The sequence below is a fragment of the Plectropomus leopardus genome, chromosome 8, assembly GCF_008729295.1.
Source record: "Plectropomus leopardus isolate mb chromosome 8, YSFRI_Pleo_2.0, whole genome shotgun sequence".
In the NCBI taxonomy this organism is placed as follows: Eukaryota; Metazoa; Chordata; class Actinopteri; order Perciformes; family Serranidae; genus Plectropomus; species Plectropomus leopardus.
In genome coordinates, this window is record NC_056470.1 from 34,964,729 (window position 1) to 34,987,483 (window position 22,755).

The window sequence follows — 22,755 nt, forward strand, 5'->3', positions numbered from 1 at the left end:
TATTTATTAATACCTTTTATCAGTAGTTAATATTGAACACTTTATATTTTTCTGTAGCTTCAATTTACCTGAACGTTTTTTTTTCTGATCTTAAAAAAAACAACGTTCGTGTGAGAGCACGTGAGGGCGACGTGTCCGAGCACGTGAGGGCGACGTGTCCTTACGTCATGACGCCGGGCTGTTGCCATGGACACGGAGTCGTCGGAGCGGTTCAGGAGTAGCCGTTAATTAGCTAAACAGAAAAGACTCTCCGGACAAAACTCCGTTAATTTCCGCGCGGCAGGTGAGAGCAGCTTTGAACAGTCGCCTTTATATGTACCTGAACATGTATCTGAATGTTTATTAGAACCGTTTGTGACCGACTCGACCCTCTTTTGTGTCGTATTTAAACTCGACGCTATCCGTTTGTAACTGAAACGTTGGCTAACGTTAGCGTGTTTCAGACTCCACAGTTTCCACAGAAGCTAACGGTCACGCTAACGGTAAAGACAACAACAGGGTGGCAAATGTATTGAAAACATATATTTCTGCTCCGTGGACCGTGATATCTACACCGCCTCTACATGCTCTCTGCTCTCTGTTTTAATCATATATTTCATGTGTTTAATATTGAATAATATCCCCATAACGTCGTGGCTTTTTTGTTAAACAGACTAACTAAAGTTACATAAAGCAGCTTTATAAACGTTTGATTTGATTTCTGTCAGAAAAAACACCTGAAATGTGTCTTTTAACTGTTTCGCATCCGTGTACACAAAAACAAACATGTAACCCTCAGAAGCTGGATCCACATCCGTTTGATTTGCTGCGTTCAGACGCCTTTCACAAGAATTTAACCCTCTGAAACCAGAGAAAAGTGCTCTGATTTCTGCTGAAAACATGGAAATAAGGCAACGAGAAACTAGGAAAGAAATGCCCGGAAAATGCAATAAAATAAATAAATAAATGAATAAGTTGGACTTAAAAATTAACCCAGGGGAGTTTTTATTATACAAAAAATGAAAAATGTCATGGAAAATATTTATATTTGTAAATCTCACAATGAAATATTTAAACAAAATTACTGGGAAAAAATGATTTGTTCTTCACAGTTTTTTTTACTGTACAGTATTTTTCTTTTTACTAATTTCTTGCAATTTTGGGACATTTTCTGGTGACATTTCTCATTGCCTTTTTCCATGTTATATAAAGAAATCAAACTAATTTGCAAAGAAAAAGTTGGCAAAAAATTTCAAGATAAATGAAAAAAAAGAAAGTAAAAGGTGATAAGAAAATTACTTGAAAATTAATTGTGAGGAGAATTTTTTACACAAAGAAAGGAAAGTGGCCTGAAAACTATATTTGTATTGCTTACCCTTATTAATAATAATTTATATTTCTGAAAAATATGTTTTTTATTTTGTTATTCACACTAGTCATTTTGTCATCTTTTTTTTTTTTTGAGGGGTGGGGAGTATTTTCAAGTAGTGAGCGAGCTCGTCAGGACACACTTTCTCTGGAGGAGGTTTTATATGTGAGCTCTTTCAGATTTCAGCAACTTTGTGAGAGTCTGTAGGACTCTGAAAAAACAGTCTCCGCTGCAAATGTTCAGGACCGTAATGATTCATCATGAGCAGCTTGTCAGGTGTACTGTGTCCAGATCTGCTAACATGATAACGTGTGTTTCTGACTGCTTCTCCTGTGTGTGTTTTAAAAGATGGAGACTGTACTGGAGTCAGACAGAGAGGAGCAGGTCAGAGGAGGAGAGACGCAGGAGGAGGAGGAGGGCAGAGAGCTGACGGAGCAGGAGGAAACTCTTCCTGTTTCAGCTCCTCAGGAGCCTCTGTGAGCACACACACACACACACACACACACACACACACACAGATGGAGGACGGACGGACGACTAATCAATGATGGTTGTTGTGCTCAGTAGATCAATTAAAGCTGCAGTGTGTTGAATTTTGGGGGTAAATTGACAGAAATGTAATATAATATAATCAGTGTGTTTTCTTTAGTTTATAATCAGCTGAAAATAAGAATCACTGTGTTTTCGTTACTTTTGAATGAGCCGTTTATATCTGTGTCAGCAGCCCATCCAGCAGTGTTGGAAAAGGGTTTTTAGAGGGTTTTCAGCATTAAACGTCTTTATTTAGTTTTTTGTAGAGGTTTTAATCAGCCGCTCTGTTTGTTTTGAAGAGCAGAGACCTCTGGGCATCACTCAGCTCTCTGTGAAAACCTTCTGAACGTCTGGATCTGAAGTTATCAGAAATACAGTGAGCACAGAGCAGCAGGTGCTTGACTAGTGGCCCATTACCAGCACGCCTGCACTGATTTGTGACGTTCAGCGTCTTTATTCAGTGCAGCTGGTCTGCTTGTTTTAAAGAGGAAGAGACCTCTGTGGATAATTTAGCTCCGTTAAAACGTCCTGAACAATGAGCACTGAAGGAATTATGACCAGGAAGAGAGAACCAGAAGTTTCACAAAAGGAAAAGAAAAATTATTGTCAAAAAGCAGCAAAAATTATCAAGGTCTGCCTCCCTCTTTTTGTACCACCCGTGTTCTCTCATAAATAATAAACAGTCCCTACGTGATATTTAAATATTCATTCTTAATCCTGTCCTGAATTCTTTTTTTTTTAAATAATCTATAAAAACAGCTATTGTATATTAATGAAAAATAACTGATAAGGAGTATTTAAGGTAATTTCAGAGAATATATGATCTTTATAAAGTCCTGAAAAAGTCCTGGAAATAGGTAAAAACGTGTATGAACCCTGAAGATAGCAACAAGCTTATTTACAATGAAAACTGCAGATGTTGTTGAAATAATTGTTTCACGTAAAAACGTAAAAGTGTGTGATGACCGGTAAAAGACTTAATAATTGTAATCATTCACTGTCTTCTCCTGGTGTCCTTTACCAGCCTGCAGCGGGACGAAGCAGACGAGCCGTGTCCTGAGTCTTACAGGGTTAACTCCCCCAGCGAGATTCGACTGTTGGCCATCGCCGACAACTTCCAGCGTCAGTATTCACACTTGTATCCTGACCGCAAACCGCTGCTGCTCTGCCCCGTCAACGAATGTGGTGTGAAGGTAACACTGACAGTCCAGCTCAGCTTCCTAGACGTCTTTCTGCGTCAAATGTCTTCTCTTTTTGTTTGTCTCCCTCGTAAAGACAAATGCCACCTCGTCCTCAGACCTTCACACAGCCTCGATGCTTTGTCAGGGCCGGGAGCCTCCACAGGCCCCGCAGTATGATGTAATCACCGTATTTAAGTCACCAAACAATGTAACTGGTTTTAAACATTTTGCAATATGCTCAGTATATTATTCTGAGATTTAACATTTTCCAACTGCATGTTATATCTCTGTATATCTGTATAGAGTGGTGAAGTAATGAGTCCTAACATGCAGAAGTCCATCAGCCTTTTAGCACTTCTGGTTTTCTCGTCCTAAAGTCTCTGGGTTTTTTGGGTTTTCAGTGAAATGCCTTAAATAAGGTCTGTGGTTAACACAGGCTAAACATATTGAGACGTTTTGTTCTGCAACATAAAATACGTCTGTACAAACACATTTTTCGAACTTTTAAGGTTTTAGGCATCTTAGGCGGTTGCTAAGTGGCTGAATGGCTCGACGTCATCACAGCGACACAGAAACTCATTAAACTCACTGACACGCCTGTGCAGCAGTCACGCTCCAGCTTGTACATTTATCTGTTTATAATACTTTTTTATTCGGGGCGGTGACCTTTAAGTCGGGTGACTGCGATGTAGTTTGGGTATAGCCTAACAATAGCGTTTTACCTCTGGAGATTTCATTTACGCTTCAAAACACACAAAAGTGGTGTTTATCTGTGAAGATTATCACGCTGAATAAAACCTGTGAGGATCGTAAACTCTTGTTCGTCACAGAGCTTATTTTTTGGTGATAATCGAAAATCCCATTAAAAAATCCCATAAGGTTTTTGACAAGGGAACCAGTGCGACGCTTACTTCCTGGTTGGCCTACAAAAATACGTCATCCCTTCACCACTCTGTTGATCCAAAATGATAATGTTTTTCCTTCTCCTTCTCCTTCTCCTTCTCCTTCTCCTTCTCCTTCTCCTTCTTCTCCTCCTCCATCTTTTTCTCTTTTTCCTTCTTCTTCAGAGGAAATCTAACTCCTCATGTATGACAATACACCAAACTCGGCACAGTCCCGAGCTAAACCTCCTCATGGTGAATTAGGGGGCCAGTTGTCCTAAAGTGGCACTCCAGCGACTGTTTAAAGTTCAAAACTTTGAAAATTCATAAGAAATTACCCGAATGGCCTACGAGTTAGCAACTTTCACTGAACTGTAGGCCCAACTGTGATGAGACTTTTGCATATGTCAACCTAGTGCAAACCATGAAGTCCATGACAAAAACTGTAAAACTAATCAAACCTATCCCCTCTCACATTTCTTTTTCCGCTCAATTCACACCAAAATGCTTCTTGTGCATCTTCAGACTGTCCAACACAAACGCACCATCAAAAATTGAGCCCAAAGTGCATCAAAATAAGTCACTGTAAACAGCTCCTGTAAATTCTCACTTAACAAAGGACAATATTTTGCTTTCAGGGTAGATGAGGTTTCTAAATTTTATCTCAAAAACTGACTTTTTGGCAGCATTTTGAATTCTGCCTTCATGTAGTCTATAGCAGTCAATAGAAAAATGCATTTTTCCGCCTTTTTTTTTTTACTTATGGATCAGTCGATATTTGTAAAAAGCCCCACCGCTGTACTTTTTTCTCCCTCTGTCTAATTCCTGTGTTTATTTTTCTTACTTCAGAAGTTTGTGTCCACGACCCTTCGACCCTCACCGTCAATCTACCCTGAGCTTTTCACCTGGGAGGGCTGTGCCTCATTTGTGGCCGACTTCCTGTCTCTGAAGCCTTTGGAGCCGCCTGTGGACCCGGTGAGGGAGGCAGAGATGTCAGTCAGGCGAGTGCAGAGATCGCACTTCCATCCGCGTATTTCAGTAGCTGCTGAAATGCCATTTAACTTCCTGCCGGCCAGATAGTTCCTTGTTTGGACCTCTGCTCAGTGGTTGATGCAGGTGTGGCTGATGTGTCATAGGCCAAGTCCGTACTCCCCTCCTCGGCCCCACGCCAAGTTTTGGAGTGCCGTCAATTGAGAAGTGGCCCCTCAGAGCGGAGTTTTAAAAAAATAAAACTTAAATAGTTGAACTGATGTGGACGGCCCTTCTGTATCATAAATGTCTGTGACAGTGTGTGATAGTGAAGGTGTGTGTGTTGCTGTCCCAGCCCAGGCAGCTGTTCTCCTCCAGCTCGGTGCTGCAGAGTCAGAGAGCCACGTGTTTTGAATCTGCCACCCTGCTGTGCAGCCTGCTGCTCGGAGCAAACTACGACGCCTACTGTGTCAGCGGCTACGCCGTCAAAGAGATGTGCCTGCTGGACCGGAGCCTGCAGGAGTGTCCCCTGCTGGACACTGAGGTCAAGGTTAGTACTGCTCTCAGTGCAGTGTGTGTGACTGCATTAGTGCGAAGGACCGAAACCGACAAAATCAAAAACAAATAAATGTGTCAATAAATAAATGAAAATGCCAAAAATGCCAGTATTTATTTATTTCCCATTTAATTTATCAATGTATTCATTTTCAGCAGATCAACCTCTGTGTCCGCGTACGCAGCTAACTTCAGGACACTGTCAGTCAGAGCGTCCACATGAAAAAGTACACAGTCCTGACTGACAGGTTATTTTCAGCGAGAACAGCGAAGTGCCTCAGCTCTCAGTAGTCATTTTAATTTTCAAAAGAAGAGTTCCTGCCTCGTGGCCAACTGTCGGCCGGTGTTAAAAACAAACAAACTGCCGGCCGCTGTTGGCGAAAGGCATGTATAGTTGATCCATGCTCTGATTTCGATGATCCAATAGGCGAAAAGTTGACATCCCCACACCTCGTAGGCCACCCCCCTCATTTTCATAATGAGGTGGAATTGTAGGTGCAAAAGGAAAAAGAGAGGTAAATATGTTTGGAGAAAAACATGGAGGGGGAGGCAAATAGGGAAATTAATACATAAATAAATGCATGAGTAATTACAGAAATAAATAAATACATTCAAAGTAGAATAAATATGTATGTAAAATGGAAAATAAATATATGGAAATCAAAGGCATTTATATGCAAAGTGGAAAATAATACATAAATAAATAAGCAAATAAATGAAAATACATAAATTGATAAATAAAATGTAAAATTAAATAAATATTTGCATCTATTCATTGACACATTTATTTAGCTTTGATTTTGTCGGTTTCAGTCCTCCATACATCAGCCCTGTGCAGACAAAGTGCAGTGAACAGCAGTCACAGTCGACGGCTGGTAGACTCACAGATGTGAGTGCGTCTGCTCGGTTGTGTTTTGTGTGTGTGCAGACTGTGATCTCAGAGCAGGAGCCGCCGGACAACAAATACACAGTGAAACCTCTGAGGGAGCTGAAGAGTCACTTTTTGACGCAGCAAGAGAAGAAGAAACAGGAGGCTGAAGCCGCGTTGCTGCAGAAACAAACACTGCAGGAGGTAACATGATCTTTTTTACTGTCAAACACTGTGACAGCTGCAGCTGTAGTTTGACTGCAGGAAGACAACAATGATGCTTTGAACCGCAGACATAAAGTAGCTCGTGGACTCTACTCCATATCTCTACTCATTATCTCTACTCATTATCTCTACTCTACATTTAAATTTCAATAAAGAAGAGTTTCCTGCCTCGTGGCCCACTGTCGGCCGAGTTGTTAAAAAACAAACAAAAACTGCCGGGCCCGCTGTTGGCGAAATAGGCATGTATAGTTGATGACCATGCTCTGTTTTCGATGATCCAATAGGGCGAAAAGTTGACATCCCCACAGTCCCCACACTCATAGGGCACACACCCCTCTTTAAATCTTTCATAATGAGGTGGAATTGTAGGTGGCAAAAGCGTGAGTAGCTCAGCAAGAGTATGTCACATTATGACTTTAGTGAACTAAGTACCACACGATTGAGGAGGTGTGCGAAAGTCGGGGCAATGAGCAGAGTGAGAACAGGAGAATAGAGAGGCGCGCAGTGAGTGAAGCGTTCTGACAGCAGACAATAAAGGATATTTACGAGGTCCACGTGAGGATATAAATAATGTATGTACACATGGACTATAGTTGTCAAGCTACTTTACTCATTATCTTTAGTGATTTAGAGATCAAGAGGCATTTGTGTATATGCAATCGATGAAGTTTTTTCAGATACATTCACCTTTAACCTTCATCACAGAGTAAGAATCGATGCTAATTAAATGAATAATGCGTACGCAAGGATAATTAAAATGATTAGAAGATTAACATCTTATGATACATGAGCAATATCTCAGTCTGGGACAACTTTTATTTTGCTTTGATTTTGTCGTGGTTTCAGTCCGGTGCGCGATTCGCATGCATCCGCTGTGTCAGTTCCAGAAGTTGTCAGGTTGAGGGGAGCGTTGTACTGTCTACAGTTCGATGTTCGGCGGGATAGACTCATATCGGGGAAGGGATCGTAACAAGTGACCTGCTCGAATATATTTAGAATTTATATATATATAAAGGATGAGTAGATAGTTTTTGTGCAGACTGTGTTCTCAGAGCAGGAGCCCCCCTGGACAACCAAATACACAGTGAAAACTATGAGGGCAGCTGTAGAGTCCACTTTTTGACGCAAGCAAGAGAATGAAGAAACAGGAGGCTGAAGCCGCGTTGCTGCAGAAACATAACACTGGCAGGAGGTAAACGGTAACATGATCTTTTTTACTGTCAAACACTGTGACAGCTGCAGCTGTAGTTTGACTGCAGGAAGACAACAATGATGCTTTGAACCGCAGACATAAAGTAGCTCGTGGACTCTACTCCATATCTCTACTCATTATCTCTACTCATTATCTCTACTCCATATCTCTACTCATTATCTCTACTCATTATCTCTACTCCATATTGCATGTGAGTATTCAGAGTTCAAATCTACAGTTCTTATCAGGGTTCCCGTGGATCCTTAAAGTCTTAAAATTCATTTAATTTATTTCAAATATAAGGCCTTAATTGTTATTAAAATGTCTTTAATTAATCTTTCAAAAGTCTTAAAAATGCTAAGAAGTGTAATTTATGAATGTTTTTTTCCTCTATTACTGCTGGCTTAACAAACTAACTAAATAAAACAATAATAATTTATTGAATGATTCTTGCATTAAATCACCAAAAATTAATGTTTAGTGTTTCAATGAGTATATACAGTAATACATATTTATATAAGTATAAATATATATAATTTTTTATAGTAGTTGATCTATTTCTCAATTATATTTATTTACTTTTTTGTATTTTTTTTATTGGCCTTAAATTGAAACATCGATTCAAAAATTCAACATCGATTTTCTAAGTGAAACTTGACTGACTAATCATCAAAACCTCCTTGAATAAAGGCTCTTAGATAAAACTTAGATAATAAACTGTCTGACTCTCCCTCCTTTGACTTTTGATCTGCATTTTTATAAACAGGAGAGTCAGCAGCGACCTGCCGACCCGCTGTGGGGACAGCGGGTGCACTGTTGGGTGCTGGTACTGTCAGGGAGTCGAGACATCCAGGAGAACTTCTTCATCGACCCTTTGAGCGGGAAGAGCTACTCAACGCACGATGGCAACTTCGTGGGCATCGAGAGCGTGTGGAACAACCTCAACTATCACGTCTACATGCAGGGCTGCACGAACGGCTGCGCTGTGAGTCTATATTTATATATCTATATCATATCTATGTTTAGAAAATATCGCCCAAATGTTTTCTTTTAAATACATTTTATTTAAATGTTTATAAAAATATATATATATATATATATATGGGGGGGGCAAAACAAGCAATATTTGAAATAAAACAGGTGAGTATTTAAGTAATAAAAAAAATTAAGTAATTACATTTGTACATGGTGAAAATGAATATATTTAAGACAATACATAACCCCTGCAGCAGTTTACATAGTTAACCCATGTGACTGCAGAGCCGAAGCAATAACACGAAAAAACACCTTCCATCTTGGTCAGAATACTAAAAATTATGACGTAGTTTGACGAAATATTTACGTTTGTGTGTAATTTAATAATCATATAGAAAAAAATGCTTCTTTGATTTATTTCTAATCCAACTTCATGAGGTTTTGTGATTGCTGGTGCAGGATGTGATCTATGACCTGGAGGATGTGAAGATGTGGGAGCCAGTTCTGTTCGGTGCACTCAGCAAAAGGCAACTGATTCTTGATGTCTTGAAGGAAAAAGAGAGTAAGATGATGAGTAAAATCCACGATGAAGAGGAGGTGCGTATGTGTGCGTGTGTTTCTGTGTGCACGGACGTATTTACATTTGTGCCGATGTGTGTTTTTAGAGGACATTTAGACTCTGAAGCAGAGGAGGTTCCACTGAAATTAGGCTTTCAAAGCGAAGGATGGAGCAAACACACGAGTAACGATGAATGTAAACATTGTGTTTTTGTTTGTTTTGAAGGACGAGGAGCAGCCCAGGGCTTTTTGGATGCCACAGTCGTGGGTCAGTAAGATCAGTGTCTCAGAGAAAGGTAGATGAGCACTCTTCATCTGAACATCACCCTTCACACCAGGGGTCGGCAACCTGCGGCTCCAAAACCACCTGCAGCTCTTTAGCCTCTCTGCAGTGGCTCCCTGTGGCTTTGACAAAAAAAAAAATTAAGGAAATAAACAATGGTTATTTTTTAACATTTTAATTTTTATTTATTATTGTTTCATACCAAAAGAAAGTCTTAGATTTTTCAGTTTTACAGGGTTTGAAAAGTCATGGAATCTGTTTTACAAACTTGTATAATAACACATGATGTGCTCAAGGACCATTGGAAACTTGAATAATCAAACGATACTTTTTTTACGGTTTCTGACAGTGATGTATTGTTTCATGCCTTTTTTTGGTGATTTTTAAAGAAAACATGACTTCCAAACCCACAGGCTTTGAATAATGCTATTATTCTTCAGAAAAAAAAAAAAAATTGAAAAAACAAACAAACAAAACGTATTACTTTTAAAATCGCCAAAAATTCTTAAAAGAACAAAAGAACTATTTAAGAACAACAATTTTTCTCCTTTAAAAATTGTCAAAAAATTTTAAAGCAAAAAAAGAAAACATGCCTTTGCTGGTTTGGAAGGCAAGGTTTCTTTAAAAATTGGCAGTAAAATATGTAGCCTATGCACATATTTATTCTTTTTAACATTTAATCACCTAAAATGGGCCTTTAATAAAAAAAAAACGTTGCCGACCCCTACTCTACACTCTTTCCTGTTTGTTGTCAGTGTTTCTATTCCATTTTTTATTATTTGAATTGCACCTTAATGTTAAACAAATATGTTTATGACACTTTCTGTTTTTGTTTACGTTCTGACATTGTGTACATTTGGGATTTGCATCTTACTGATAATCTTTTGTGCTTTGTCCTGTAACTGCTGCACAACAAATTCCCTCAGAATAAATAAAGTTATGTTGTTACATTTTTAATGATGGAGATGTCGAGTGATGCAATAGAACTTATATGTTTTTAAGTGCATTTAGCAGAGAGAAAAAAAACACAAGCCCCCTGATGCTGTAAAAAAACGCTCTGTTTTCTCGTTCAGACCTGGAGACACGCTGGCCGGGCGGACAGAACGTGACTCACTACAGAAAAGCAAAGCTGGAAAAGTTTTCACCGTACCTGAGGTCGGACGGGCTGGTCACACGGCTGACCACATACAGAGACTTCAACTGTGAGTGTGGTCAGAGAAATGTGACTTTTAAAGAAGAATAGAAAAGAAGAAGAGTTTTTCTGTCTTTATGTGGAAAAGTAATCTGAGGGGGCAAGCAGCTTTTAGGATATGTTTGACTACTACTACTACTACTACTACTACTACTACTACTAATAATACTCCTCTACTACTAATACTACTACTAATAATAACTGTTTAAATAGAAACAAAGTAAGAACAGAACATTAGAAACATGAAAAAGATGTCTTGAAAAATATTTATTAAGGTTAGGATTTAGTTCTATGTCATCTGTTTGTGCATAATATATCATATTCATAATCACAGTAATAATAATAACTTTTATCGCACCTTTCAGGGTATCCAAGGCTGCTTCATAGAGCAGAAAACAAAAGTAAATATATAAACATATAAGAACAGAACATTAAAAACATGACGAAAAGGTCTTGAAAAATCTTTATGTAGATTTGTCATTGAAATTTGTCTGTGCATAACATATCATAACAACAATAAAATTAACTTTATGATGATTTATATGGCGCCTTAAAGGTACCCGTGATCGCCTGACAGAGTACGAAAACAAAAATGGATATATATACAAATAAAATGAAAATAAGAACAGAAAATTAAAAACATGACAAAAAAGTCTTAAAATATTTTGATTTAGGTTTATGAATGTGTGTGTGTGTGTGTGTGTTGAAGGGACTGGGGTCGTCACGGTGAAAGAGTGGTACAAACACAGAAACGACCAGCTGGAGGAGAGGGAGGTCAACAAGGTCGACAGCTTCACCTCTGAGCGCTTCAAACCCGGAAGACGTTTCCACCTTTTATGTAAGTGCGCTCTCTGCTGCGCTCCTGTTTAAAGCTCACGCTGCTTCAAAAAAACATTTTAACCGACCTGTAGCTCGACTGTCTTTAAAAAAAATCAACACTGCGGAGGACTAAATAAGAGGAAAAGTGCAGATAATATAATAAATAAATAAATGATAATGAATAAACACAGGGTTCCCACGTTATGAAAAACCTGCAAATGTCATTTAATATTGATGTATTTAATACAATTGTGTCAGTAATTTTTCTTTGTCCATGTAACATAATGGCAAACTTATTTACTGTAGCTCCCCCTTCATGTGTGCCGGTTCACTGAAATAATGTTTGAAAAGACTTGAAATCTGACATGTTTGGAAAAACATAGGGCAAGTGGGGAATGGAAAAAATATTAATTCTGGGTCCTTGACAAGTCATGGAAAAAGTTTTGAAATTTTGTCCATCAAAAATCTGTGGGAACCATGTTAATAAATAAATATATTTAATTCAATGCAAAAAACGTTATGTATCCCAAAGGCCAATTGAGTTTCAACAGTCTACAGACCACACAAGCATCCACAAAACAACAACAGGCAGGAGCGAGGAGCACGCCAGAGACAACAAATAAACAAACAAATCTTTCTGTGTTGACCGGCACACTGTTGCCCTCGTGTGGACATGAGGGTGAATCAAGGAGTACACAATCCAAATATTAAATAAATGTAAAATTAATTAGATTCTTTCTAACTAATTTTGAGAAAGTTTCATTTTCTTTAAGTCATTTTGAGAGCTAAAAGTGCAAATGTGCAGGGCTTCTTTTATTAAACATATTTTTAATGTTTTTTGAAATCATATAAACTTCCGCACAACATAACAGAAAGACAACAGTGGAATAAAATAAACATACCCATATGTGTCCACAAACACACTCACAAAAAAACACACCAAAAAAACAGGACAAGACCCATTGTGATTGGCTACAAAAAGATGCAAGAAAATAGGTAAATATGACTTAATTTAATTCATTTAGAGTTATACTAAATGAGAGGGGGGTGGAGTTAAAATAAAAAAATATATTAAACGTAATAATATGTATGTTAAAATGTATTCCATGACGGGATTCCAGATTCTCACAAATTTATCAGAAGAGCCATTTAATGTGAATCTCTGTTTCTCAAGTTTGAGAAGCTTCAAAACTCTTAAAAGTGGTGAACAGACTGGAAATCCAGGCGGATTTTTAAAGCCCTTATGAAGACCGTCCATGGCGGAAAAATGTTGGTTTTTTAAACGATTTAGCCACATCAGAGAGGGGTTTTTAATGTGATTCCTCCTCGTTTTTCTTCATGTTTATCCTGTTAATTCCCATTTTGTGGTTTGTGTTCATTTGTTGAGATTATCTTTCTGAAGAAAACGTGTCAGTATCATAAACATTTGTGTTTATGTACTTTTATGTTGGCCTGTAGAAAACCGTCACCCTGGAGCATGTTATAATCAGTGTGTTTTCTTTAGTATATAATCAGCTGTAAATGAGATTGGCAGCAGGTCCTCCTCTATGGAGATTACCACCATGTTTCTACAGTAGCCCAGAATGGACAAACCAAACACTGGGGACAGACAGCATCACCATCACCATCGGACTCCACTAAATCCACGCTGCTCCTCTCAGCGGCTCCTGAGTGACGGTTTGTGTTTGTTCTGCCCAGTTCACAGGTTCACGTCCCCGAGCGCAGACACGGAGCGTCACGTGGAGTTCAGCAGCGCTCGTGTTGACGGTCTGCTGCGGAGGGTGGAGTCACCAGGTGAGATGACGGAGATCTTCGAGGGCCGGAGGGACTTCCTTTATTACCGCCACGTCGTCTTCGATCGACAGGTCCAGTTTTCAGAACCAGATGTGGGCTCCGATCCGGGTGACCGACCGCTGAAGGTAAAAATATGTAAACAAAGTAAAAACATTCACACTTTAGGAGTCTCAGTAAATTAGGATACTTGAAAGTTTGTGTGTGTGTGTGTGTGTGTGTGGGTTCATCGGTCATGGAAAAACCTGGAAAAGTTAGGAATTTTCAAATAGCAATGTAAAGGGCTTTTAAAGTTTTTCCCCTGAAAGTTTTGGAAAAGTTATGGAATTTTGTTTCTCAACCCTGTATAATAACACAATGTGTCAAAGGGCCGTCGGAAATGTGAAAATATGAAGAAAAAAAAAAGTTTTTGTTTTCACAGTTGTGGCTGTAATAAATGATGTCATTTTGGGTGATTTTAAAAAGAAAACATGACTTCCAGTCCAAAAACAATTTAAGGAAAAAATGTTTTGCTTTAAAAAAATCATAGTCTTAAAGAAAAAAATTGCACCTTTCTTTTCATTAAAAATTGGCCACATTTTTTAAAGAAAGATAAAATTGGATTTTCTTTTTTCTTTAAAAATTACAAAAATGTTTTAGAGAAATAAAGGCATAAAAACTAGCATTCAAAGGCATGTTTTCTTTTTTTTAAATTGATAAAATAAACATAAAATGTAGCTATTCAGTGTTGTATCCCCCTCCCCAAAGCCAAAATGTATGAGAGAATGTATGATCTTTAAAATTTGCCTCAAAGTCCTGGAAAAGTCCTGAAATTTGTATTGGTAAAAATGTGTGTGAACCGTGGTGTGTGTTTGTGTGTAAACAGAAAGTGGTGGAGCGTTTTCACAGGAACCGATCCAAAGCGGCCAGCGAAGACGTGGCCGAGCGAATGTTTCTACTGGCTCAGAGGCGGATCGAGTTGACCTATCACCTGGAGGATTACAGATTTATTCCTTCGAAGAGGAGCTTCATCAAACCACGAGAGTCGACAGAAAAAAGGAAGGCCGAGCACTTCACACGCGACATGGTCTCCAGCTTCCAGGTACAAACAAACGCACAGGGAGGTGAGCCGAGCTGTTTCTGGGATCGTACACTCCAAAAATAACACATTACATTTGTGTGTGTGTGTGTGTGTGTGTGTGTGTGTGTGTGTGTGGCGGTTCAGGTGGATCCGTCTGCGAAGCCTCTTTCGACTCTGACTCTGTACGAGATGCTGGTGTCCCTGATGAAGGATGAGGAGGAGACCGTTCTCCAGATCAAAGAGTCTAAGAGGGAGGTACGTGTCGTACAGAGCCGTGTGTAACAAGGCTCTGACGGTCATGGAAAAGCTAGAAGACTCATGGGATTTGCAAATGTTAACTTCCAGGCCCAGAAAAGTTTTTGAAAACTACTTACACCCTGGAAGTGTTGGCAAAAACTACATGTATCTCCTAAAAAGTTTGAAAAAATAATCAAATTTTGTTTGATAACACATGAAATGTTTAAGGACAGGATCGGAAATTTGAAAATCCACTGATAATTTCTGTTTTAACATTCTCTGGCTGTGATAAGTGGTTTAGCTTTTGGTGATTTTGAGAAAAAAAAAACATGGCTGTATTCTTTTAAAATCACCCAAAAGTTTTAAAGACTAAAGAAATGGCTAAAGGTTTTTCTTTGTCAAATTTGAAAGAAAAAAAATCACTGGATCTTTTTTTTTAAATGCCCCAAAAAATAATTTAATGACAATTTTTTTCATAAAAAAATTACAAACTACTTAAAGAGTAGAGTATTTAGTTTTCTTTTAAAACTGCAGTTAAAAAAATACAAAATCGTCGATTTAAAGTTGTATGCCCCTCCCCTAAAGCCAAATTAGAAAAAACAGTCCTTTATAATTATCTAATTATTATATTATTTGACATGCCTCCCCCTTTTTGGACCACCGCCCCCCTCCTTACATAATGAACAGTCCCTAATTTACATTTCAATATTCACCTGCAATCCTGTTCTGAATTCATTATTCTTTTAAATAATATTTATTACAAACAGTCATCATATTAAAGAAAAAGAACCGATAAGGAGCTTCAGTGGTCATTTCAGACAATGATTGGTCTTTAAAATTTGCCTCAAAGTCCTGGAAATTATTTGATAAAATAGACAGATTTTTTAAAGACACATAAAATGTTATTATAAGCATATTATTTTTTTCACAATCTGTGTAATCTGTCCATCATTTCCCAGCTGATCCCCGGTAACATCTCCACGAAAGCTGACAGTGTGAAACTTCCATTAAACTTTATTCTCTCAGTTAGATCATCGTGCTGTTTCTACTTTTACTCGAGTTAAAGGTGTGACTTTTTCTTCCTCCACTGTGAGCAGGTGAGAGACATCGTGACCTGCAGAGAGCAGGAGGAGGCCGACACTCAGCTTCACTTCTGCCCCTGGACGACGACAGGAGCCGCCAGAGCCCGCAGCCAGAGACAGGACATGGTGAGACAGACACACACACACACACACACACACACACACACACACACACTCACACACTCACACACTCAGTAGTTTGTGGCAGATTTCCAGTGTGACAGCTGTATGCAGCAGTGAGCCGTCAGCCGTTACAAGTAACAAACACGAGTAAAAAGTAGATTTTTTTGAGCAAAAGTGCTTCTCAGTACTTCACCTCTTCACTCGAGTATATTTTTTAACCAGTAATCTATTATTTTTCTGACACTAGCTGACGTGTTGATAACTTGTTCATCCTGAAAAATTCCCCAGAGGCGCTCCTTTTCACAGTCGTCACCTCAAACGCGCCCCATATTAGATAAATGTCTGTGATTGGACCGTCAGATCTCAGGTTGTTGGAGATCTAATTACTAATGATACTAAGTAATAATGATAATAACAGTACTTTTTCACGTGCTCTGGTACTACAGGCATTGCAACTCACTTTAATATTCTTTGAACGAAAATATTATTTTGAATATGATAGTTATTCTTTTTTTGTTATTTTTTCCTGGTTATCATTGTCTTTATCTCATTTATTTGTGTATTTATTGATTGATTTTCCAATATTTGTTTTTTAATTATTGGTGTATATTGGTGTAAGTATTGGTTATTATCATTGTTATCAATACTATCACTATTACCATGAGACGTTCGCTAATATGAAGCTGAATGTTATTATTATTATTTTGTCTCTCTTTTTTTAAATTTGACTAAATCACTCTGTCCTTTTTTTAAATTGTGCTATGTTGCTGCAATCACAACTGTCATACTTTTTCCACTTCCATTATTTCCCTACTTCATGAATCACTAACACACTTTTATTGTTTGTCTTTGTGTCACTTGAGATAATCTCTTTTCTCTGTTTATACGTGCCTGCTCGTGCCTTCACGTTATCACCGTATTTCATAATAAAGGAAGTTTGAAAAAATAAATGAAATTAAAAAAAGCAGAGAGAAACCGAGAGGTAAATGAACATGAGCTCACAGACTCCCAGGCAAACAAAATACACCTGCAACAATGTAAGTCAGTTTAAACCGCCAAAAAAAAGGGTCAGCGCAGTCAAGCAGGTCAGCACACTTTAATGAAAGCCGCTCGTCCGTGACGTCCTGTGCTGGACATTTCTCTGCAGGAGCGTGCGGCTGCGGAGGAGCAGAGGTGGCTGCAGGAGAAGAAGGAGGACATCCTGGCTCCCTTCCTGATCCGTCTGAACAACGCAGAGACTCTGACGGCCGAAGACGCCAAGCAGCTCCACCAGAAGTGTTTGTCCGAGTTTCGACAGAGGCTGGTGGAGCGAGCCAACCTCATTCAGGAGCGCTATGAAAAGGTACCGCACAAGTTTCCTCAGGATGGAGGATGTTTTTTCCACCGTAGGAGCGAAACAAAAAGTGATGTACTGACTGTAGATGACCGAAATCCAAGTTCTACATCAGCGATACTCAACTGACGGCTCAAAATAGAGCTTGTTGATCCAAAAAAGTGCGATTGGAGGATCCCCCCCACATGCCCCAATAGAGGTCCTAGCTAAGACACTTATGTGCTAAAATCCTAGAAACATCCTAAAATCCAAAAATCGTCCAGAAATCCTAGAAATGTCATGAAGTTCTAGAAATTTTGTTTAAAAAATCGTAGAAATATCTTTAAAAATTCCTAAAATCCTTAAAAATGTCCCAAAATCCTTGAAATGTCCTAACATCCTAAACATGTCCCAAAATCTTACATTATCTTACATTATGTCCTTAAATTCTACAAATGTCCCAAAATCCTAGAAATGTTCTTAAATCCTAGAAACATCCTAAGATTGTCCCAAAATCCAAGAAACATCCTTAGATCCAAAAATTGCTAAAGTCGTAGAAACACCCTACAATCCCCAAAATCTTAGAATATTGTCCTAAAATGTTCAGAATTTCTTGAAATCCTAGAAATGTCCTAAAGTCTTAAAAAAAATTGCAAAATCTTAGAAATGTCCTAAAATCTTAAAAAATTTGCAAAATCTAGAAACACCATAAAAAACTTAAAAATGTCCCAAAATCCTAGAAATGTCTAAAATTCTACAGATGTCCAATCAGAGAAATGTCCAAAAATGTCAAAATACAAATTGAAAGAACAATTCTTTCTTTAAAAAGTACAGGGAATCTGATAGTGTGGAGGACAGCCGTGGCAGCTGCAGCTCCACCTGCAGCGTCTCTGCAGAGACCTCGGGGACGGACCTCATCAGGTCGCAGGGTGTCGCGTCTCTGCAGTGAAAATGGACGACCCGGGTCACGTGATTTCTCCCTGTGCGTTAGCAGCAGTCCGATGCAGGACGCAGACGCCTCGGAGCGTTAGTTTTGTTTTGTTTCATCACGTGTGTGAAAATTGTGTGTTTAGGAAACTCGGGAGCTGCAGAGGAGACAGCAGCTGTTCCACCAGAACCAGCTCAGCATGACGGAGCTGCAGAGGAAAGAGTACCAGAGCTACTGCGCCGAGAAAACACTGCAGATACACGTCGCCAAGAAACGCCTCAGCATGTAGACACACACACACACACACACACACACACACACACACAACAGCAACAACAACTCAACATTACAACAATTTAACCCTTTGAATACTGAGCAAAATTGGCTTTATTTCTTTTGAAAAGATGGTAAGAAGTCAGTGAGCAACTTTAAAAGAAATAACACAAAACAAGAAAATCGTAAAAAAGTTTTAAGCAAAGGAAAAAAGTGCTAAAAATGTATTTTGTGTTCTCAAAAAATGTTCTATTTAATTTTATTTATTTAGTCATAATTTCTTTCAAAAAAGTCTCTCTCTCTTTTAAAACTAATTTCAAGTCATTTTCTTGTCACCTTTTACCAAATTTCTGCATTTTGCATGTTTCTTTTTGTGTGTGTGTGTGTGTGTGTGTGTGTGTATGTGTATGTGTGTGATCCAGGCACAAGGAAGCAGCTCCTAAGAAGTACCAAAGTCTCGATGAGAGGCTGAAACAAGACCCTCGACTGGCCCCTCACCTGACCAGCTGAGTCTGACACCGGCAGCTTTTTAACCCTTTGAAACGCGAGCGGAAATTTATTTCAAAAACACAGGAAAAAGGCAATGAGCAGGAAAAGAAGACAGGACCCAAAAATTACCAAGAAGTTTGTAAAACAGAGCAAGAAAATTACCTGAAAACTAATGGAAAAAAAAGAAGAAAAAGACCTGGAAAAAATGCTTGAAAATAATAATAATTTTGTAACTTATTTTATGATATGTAATTGTAGTATATTTAAATTTAGTTTTATAATATAGCTTTTTTTTAGATAATTGACCAAATCTATTAATTTCAACAATTTAAAGTTGCCTTTTTTTCCTATGTTTTGGTTTAAAAAAAGGTTTTATTTTTCCCCTGTTCTGTCTGTGTCAGATGATTCGTTAATTTACCAGCACTGACTTAAAATGTCATTTTAAAATAGTAAAATCAAACAAAAAAGACCACAGAATATTTTTTTTTTAAATTCTTAACATGTTGCCCATTATGCTTTTTCATGTATTTTTGAAAGAAATCAAACCGATATTTTCAGGTGTCAGAGGTTTAAATGCAAGTAAAAGGCATCTAAATGAAGCACAAGCAAACTGATGTGCATCCATGTGTTAAAGGGTTAAATATGCTATTATCTGTTCATAATGAAGAGTCTCATATCTGGAGCAGATAGATCCATTTTAGATAATAAAATTCAAAAAGAGAGGACAAGCAGCTTTATTTGTTTAGCATATTTTATACAACCGGGCAACTCATAGTGCTTCACAGAGAGCAACCAAATCTAAAAACATACTGAAGGATCCTGATTTACAATAAAAGAGTAAAGAAATAAAATATAAAAGGTAAAATTAATTACTAAATGATTTTAAAAAAATCATTTAAAATAGCAAAAGTGCAGACAAGAGGTGCAAAGATTAAAAGATTATTTAAAATGATTTTTAAAAATGGATGTTTTTTTGGAGAACATTTTTAGCTTTGACTTAACCCTTTGAAACCTGGATGACATCAGTTTATGCTGCAGACACCTTTCACAAGTATTTCAAACTTTGAACGCAGAGCAACATCGTTTTAATTTCTTTCAAAAATATGGGAAAAAGGCAATGAGCAACATGGCAAGAAAGAAGCAGATTTATAAAATGATTTCTAAAACAGCAAGGGAAAATTTCCAGAGAACTATATATAAAATGATCATAATTATTTGTTTAAAAATGTTTTATTTATTTATTTTTTATTTTTTCTAGATCATTTTCTTGTTTTTTTATCCTATGTATTACTTGTTTGTTTGTTTTGTGCTAATTTTCAAGTAATTGCCTTTTTTATTATGTCCTGCTAATTTCTTGGTCATTTCCTCTGAAGTTGCTTATTACCTTCTTCCTGTGTTTCTGACTAAAATCACGTCAATTGTGACCAGGTTTCAAAGGGTTAAATGTGGCTCGTCTGACATCATCTGGGAGGTCACTGCAGGTCTGTGCTGCAAGAGAACAAATCGACTGAAAACATTTGTTGTACTTCCTGAAAATGTTTGACACGGTTTGTATCTGATGAATGAGGTTCAGCCTGCGTTGGTCTCAGGCTTCCTGCAGAAACAGCTGGAGTTTTATTAATATTCTTTGGACATTTATTTCCCAGCGATTCGGCCCTGAAGCTTCCTCACGATGAGGATGAAGTTAATCAGAATCAGCTCTACAGACGAGCAGGTTTTCATTTACAGAGAGGGAATTTGTTCTGGTGATTTGGTGTATTATATTAATAACATTAATACTGCAGCAGCAGAGGGAAAGTGCTGCAGCAGTCAAGAACCATAAATAAAACAGAAAAAACTGACAATGAAAATATGAAAAATCTAATTTAAAAACAGTTTATTTGTGAAATAAAGAGCTGAACAGTTTTGGAAGATGAAAAAAGTTTACAGTATGAACTAAAGTGTAGATGTAACAAATAATATAATAAATATAAGTATAGACATTAGGATCAATTTCATACACAAAGGCATTAGAAAGTATTTCACATAAACATTAAGAAGGAATAAGTCATAAAATGTTCAAATGCAAATTCTCCTTGCTTTTTGTTTTATCTACTTTTGGGTTTCCACCTCATATGAAGGTACAAGGTGAGTTTATTGTCATTTTTTGTAAATGTAGTTTAGGAAGAGCAGCGTCTCATCCAGAGAGATTCCCAAACGGCTCCGAATCTGTCCGACGGCCCGGAGGCGAAACTAGAGCTCCGAGTAATAACAGTATACGCAGGGCTCATACGGTCATGAAAAACCTGGACAAGTCATGAAAACTGCAAATAGCAATTTCTAGGCATGGAAAAGTTTTGGAAAACTAAAAAATATACTGTGAAAGTTTGGGAAAGTCATGGGATTTTGTTTCACAAATCTGTTTGTTTTTTTTGTTTGTTTGTTTTTTTAAATGGTTGTTTTTGTTTTTTTGGGTTTTTTTTTAGAAATCATTCATCAATCATTAATCAACATTTTGATGGAAGAAAAATTATGTTAAAATTTTTTCTTAAATAAAAAACACAAACAAACAAAATGGCCAAATATTTAAGAACTTTTATTTTTCTTTCAACATTTTTGGTGATTTTTTAAATTTATTATTATTTTAGAAAAAATGGCAAATTTTATTTTATTTTTTAACTTTGAAACATTTTGGTAATTTGTTTTTAAAGTAAAAAAGTTTTTTTTTTCATTAAACCTGTCCAAAATGAATTTTTATTAAAAAAAAAAAAAAAAAAACATGCTTTTGAATGCAAGTTGTCTTTAAATAAGCAGTAAAATAATGAAAGAACATTTAAGGTTGTATGCTCATACCCTATGCAGAAAAACATAACATTTGCTTTTCCCCAGTTTCCCAAAATAGTATTTGTCATGCCTCTCCCTCTTTGCGAAAGCTATTTTACCCTTTGAAACCTTAACAAATTGGTATGATTTCTTGCTAATACATGTGGAAAAAAAGCCAATCACTTGCATGGCAAATGTCCCCCAAATTTCAAGAAATTAGTAAAGAGAATTTCCTAAAAAATTACTTTTTAAAAAAAAAAAAAAAAAGAGGAGGGACATTAGAAAATTATACAAACAATAGCTGTACATTTCTTGAAAACTATATCTATTATTAAAATAGTTTTATATTTGAAAAAAATATATATAATAAATGATATGATTAGAATGCATTTTTTTAATTATAAATGGAGTTTTCTGCACGTTTTTCCTATTTTTGGGATAATTTCCAGTATATTTACTAAAAGGTATATATAGCAACACTTTTGCCCAGAAAACTATTTATATATATTTTTTAATTGTAAAAACACAGACATATAATGCACTTTTATTTTTATTTTATTTTTGTTTGTTTTTAATTTTTATGCTTATTTTCAGGTAATTTTCCTTTAAATCTTTTTATTCTTCTTTTAATTTTTCGCAGATTTTCAGTCGCCTCCTCCCAATGTTTTTGACAGAATTTGAGGTTTTAAAGGGTTAACCTTAAACAGTCCTCACAGATAAACACAGACCAGCTGAACGCCTCCCGTCGCGCATGCGCTCTGCGGCCGCCACAGTATGAAGAGGAGTGCAGTGCCCAAGTAGCGCGAGAGGTAAACTCGCTTTTATTCTTTAAATTTACACATTTAATGTTCACAATGACACGTGAGCAGCGGAGACAGTTTAATAAAGACGTGTGTCTCCATGACAACTCACCGGAGGACTTTTAAACCCGCTGAGGACAGTTTGTTTCCGCAGACTGAGCGGAGGCTAAGGTTAGCACCGTTAGCTCGTCCGTTCCCAGTCAATGGAGACCAGATCAAATACTGGTTTAACTGGTCGAGCGTAATGAACAACTGCGAACATGTCGTCGTCTATATTCCGG

At 37.4% G+C, this 22,755-nt stretch overlaps 1 protein-coding gene and 1 pseudogene across 2 annotated transcripts; both read left to right on the forward strand.

The window, feature by feature from the left end:
* Positions 1–206: 206 nt before the first annotated feature.
* Positions 207–18,982, forward strand: ccdc135 (coiled-coil domain containing 135). Of its 2 annotated transcripts, none has more exons than XM_042492098.1 (18): positions 207–283; positions 1,697–1,824; positions 2,904–3,072; positions 4,791–4,916; positions 5,266–5,460; positions 6,394–6,537; positions 8,517–8,735; positions 9,185–9,322; positions 9,510–9,579; positions 10,640–10,768; positions 11,468–11,596; positions 13,276–13,496; positions 14,234–14,449; positions 14,573–14,683; positions 15,763–15,873; positions 17,018–17,212; positions 18,256–18,395; positions 18,806–18,982. In XM_042492098.1, the coding sequence occupies exons 2-18, from the start codon at positions 1,697–1,699 to the stop codon at positions 18,891–18,893; spliced, it is 2,529 nt and encodes an 842-aa protein (XP_042348032.1). In that variant the 5' UTR covers positions 207–283; the 3' UTR covers positions 18,894–18,982. The 2 variants fall into 2 exon arrangements, with proteins under 2 accessions (XP_042348032.1, XP_042348033.1); XM_042492099.1 differs by having other exon boundaries at positions 4,794–4,916.
* A 3,407-nt stretch (positions 18,983–22,389) lies between these two features.
* Positions 22,390–22,755, forward strand: part of LOC121946971 — a 16,986-nt pseudogene continuing 16,620 nt past the window's right edge.

Coding starts and splice junctions, on each gene's coding strand:
- ccdc135 (XM_042492098.1), top strand. CDS start 1,697: ATGGAGACTGTACTGGAGTCAGACAGAGAGGAGCAGGTCAGAGGAGGA. Junction 5,461..6,393: donor TGCTGGACACTGAGGTCAAG/GTTAGTACTGCT, acceptor GTGTGTGTGCAG/ACTGTGATCTCAGAGCAGGA. Junction 15,874..17,017: donor GCAGCCAGAGACAGGACATG/GTGAGACAGACA, acceptor ATTTCTCTGCAG/GAGCGTGCGGCTGCGGAGGA.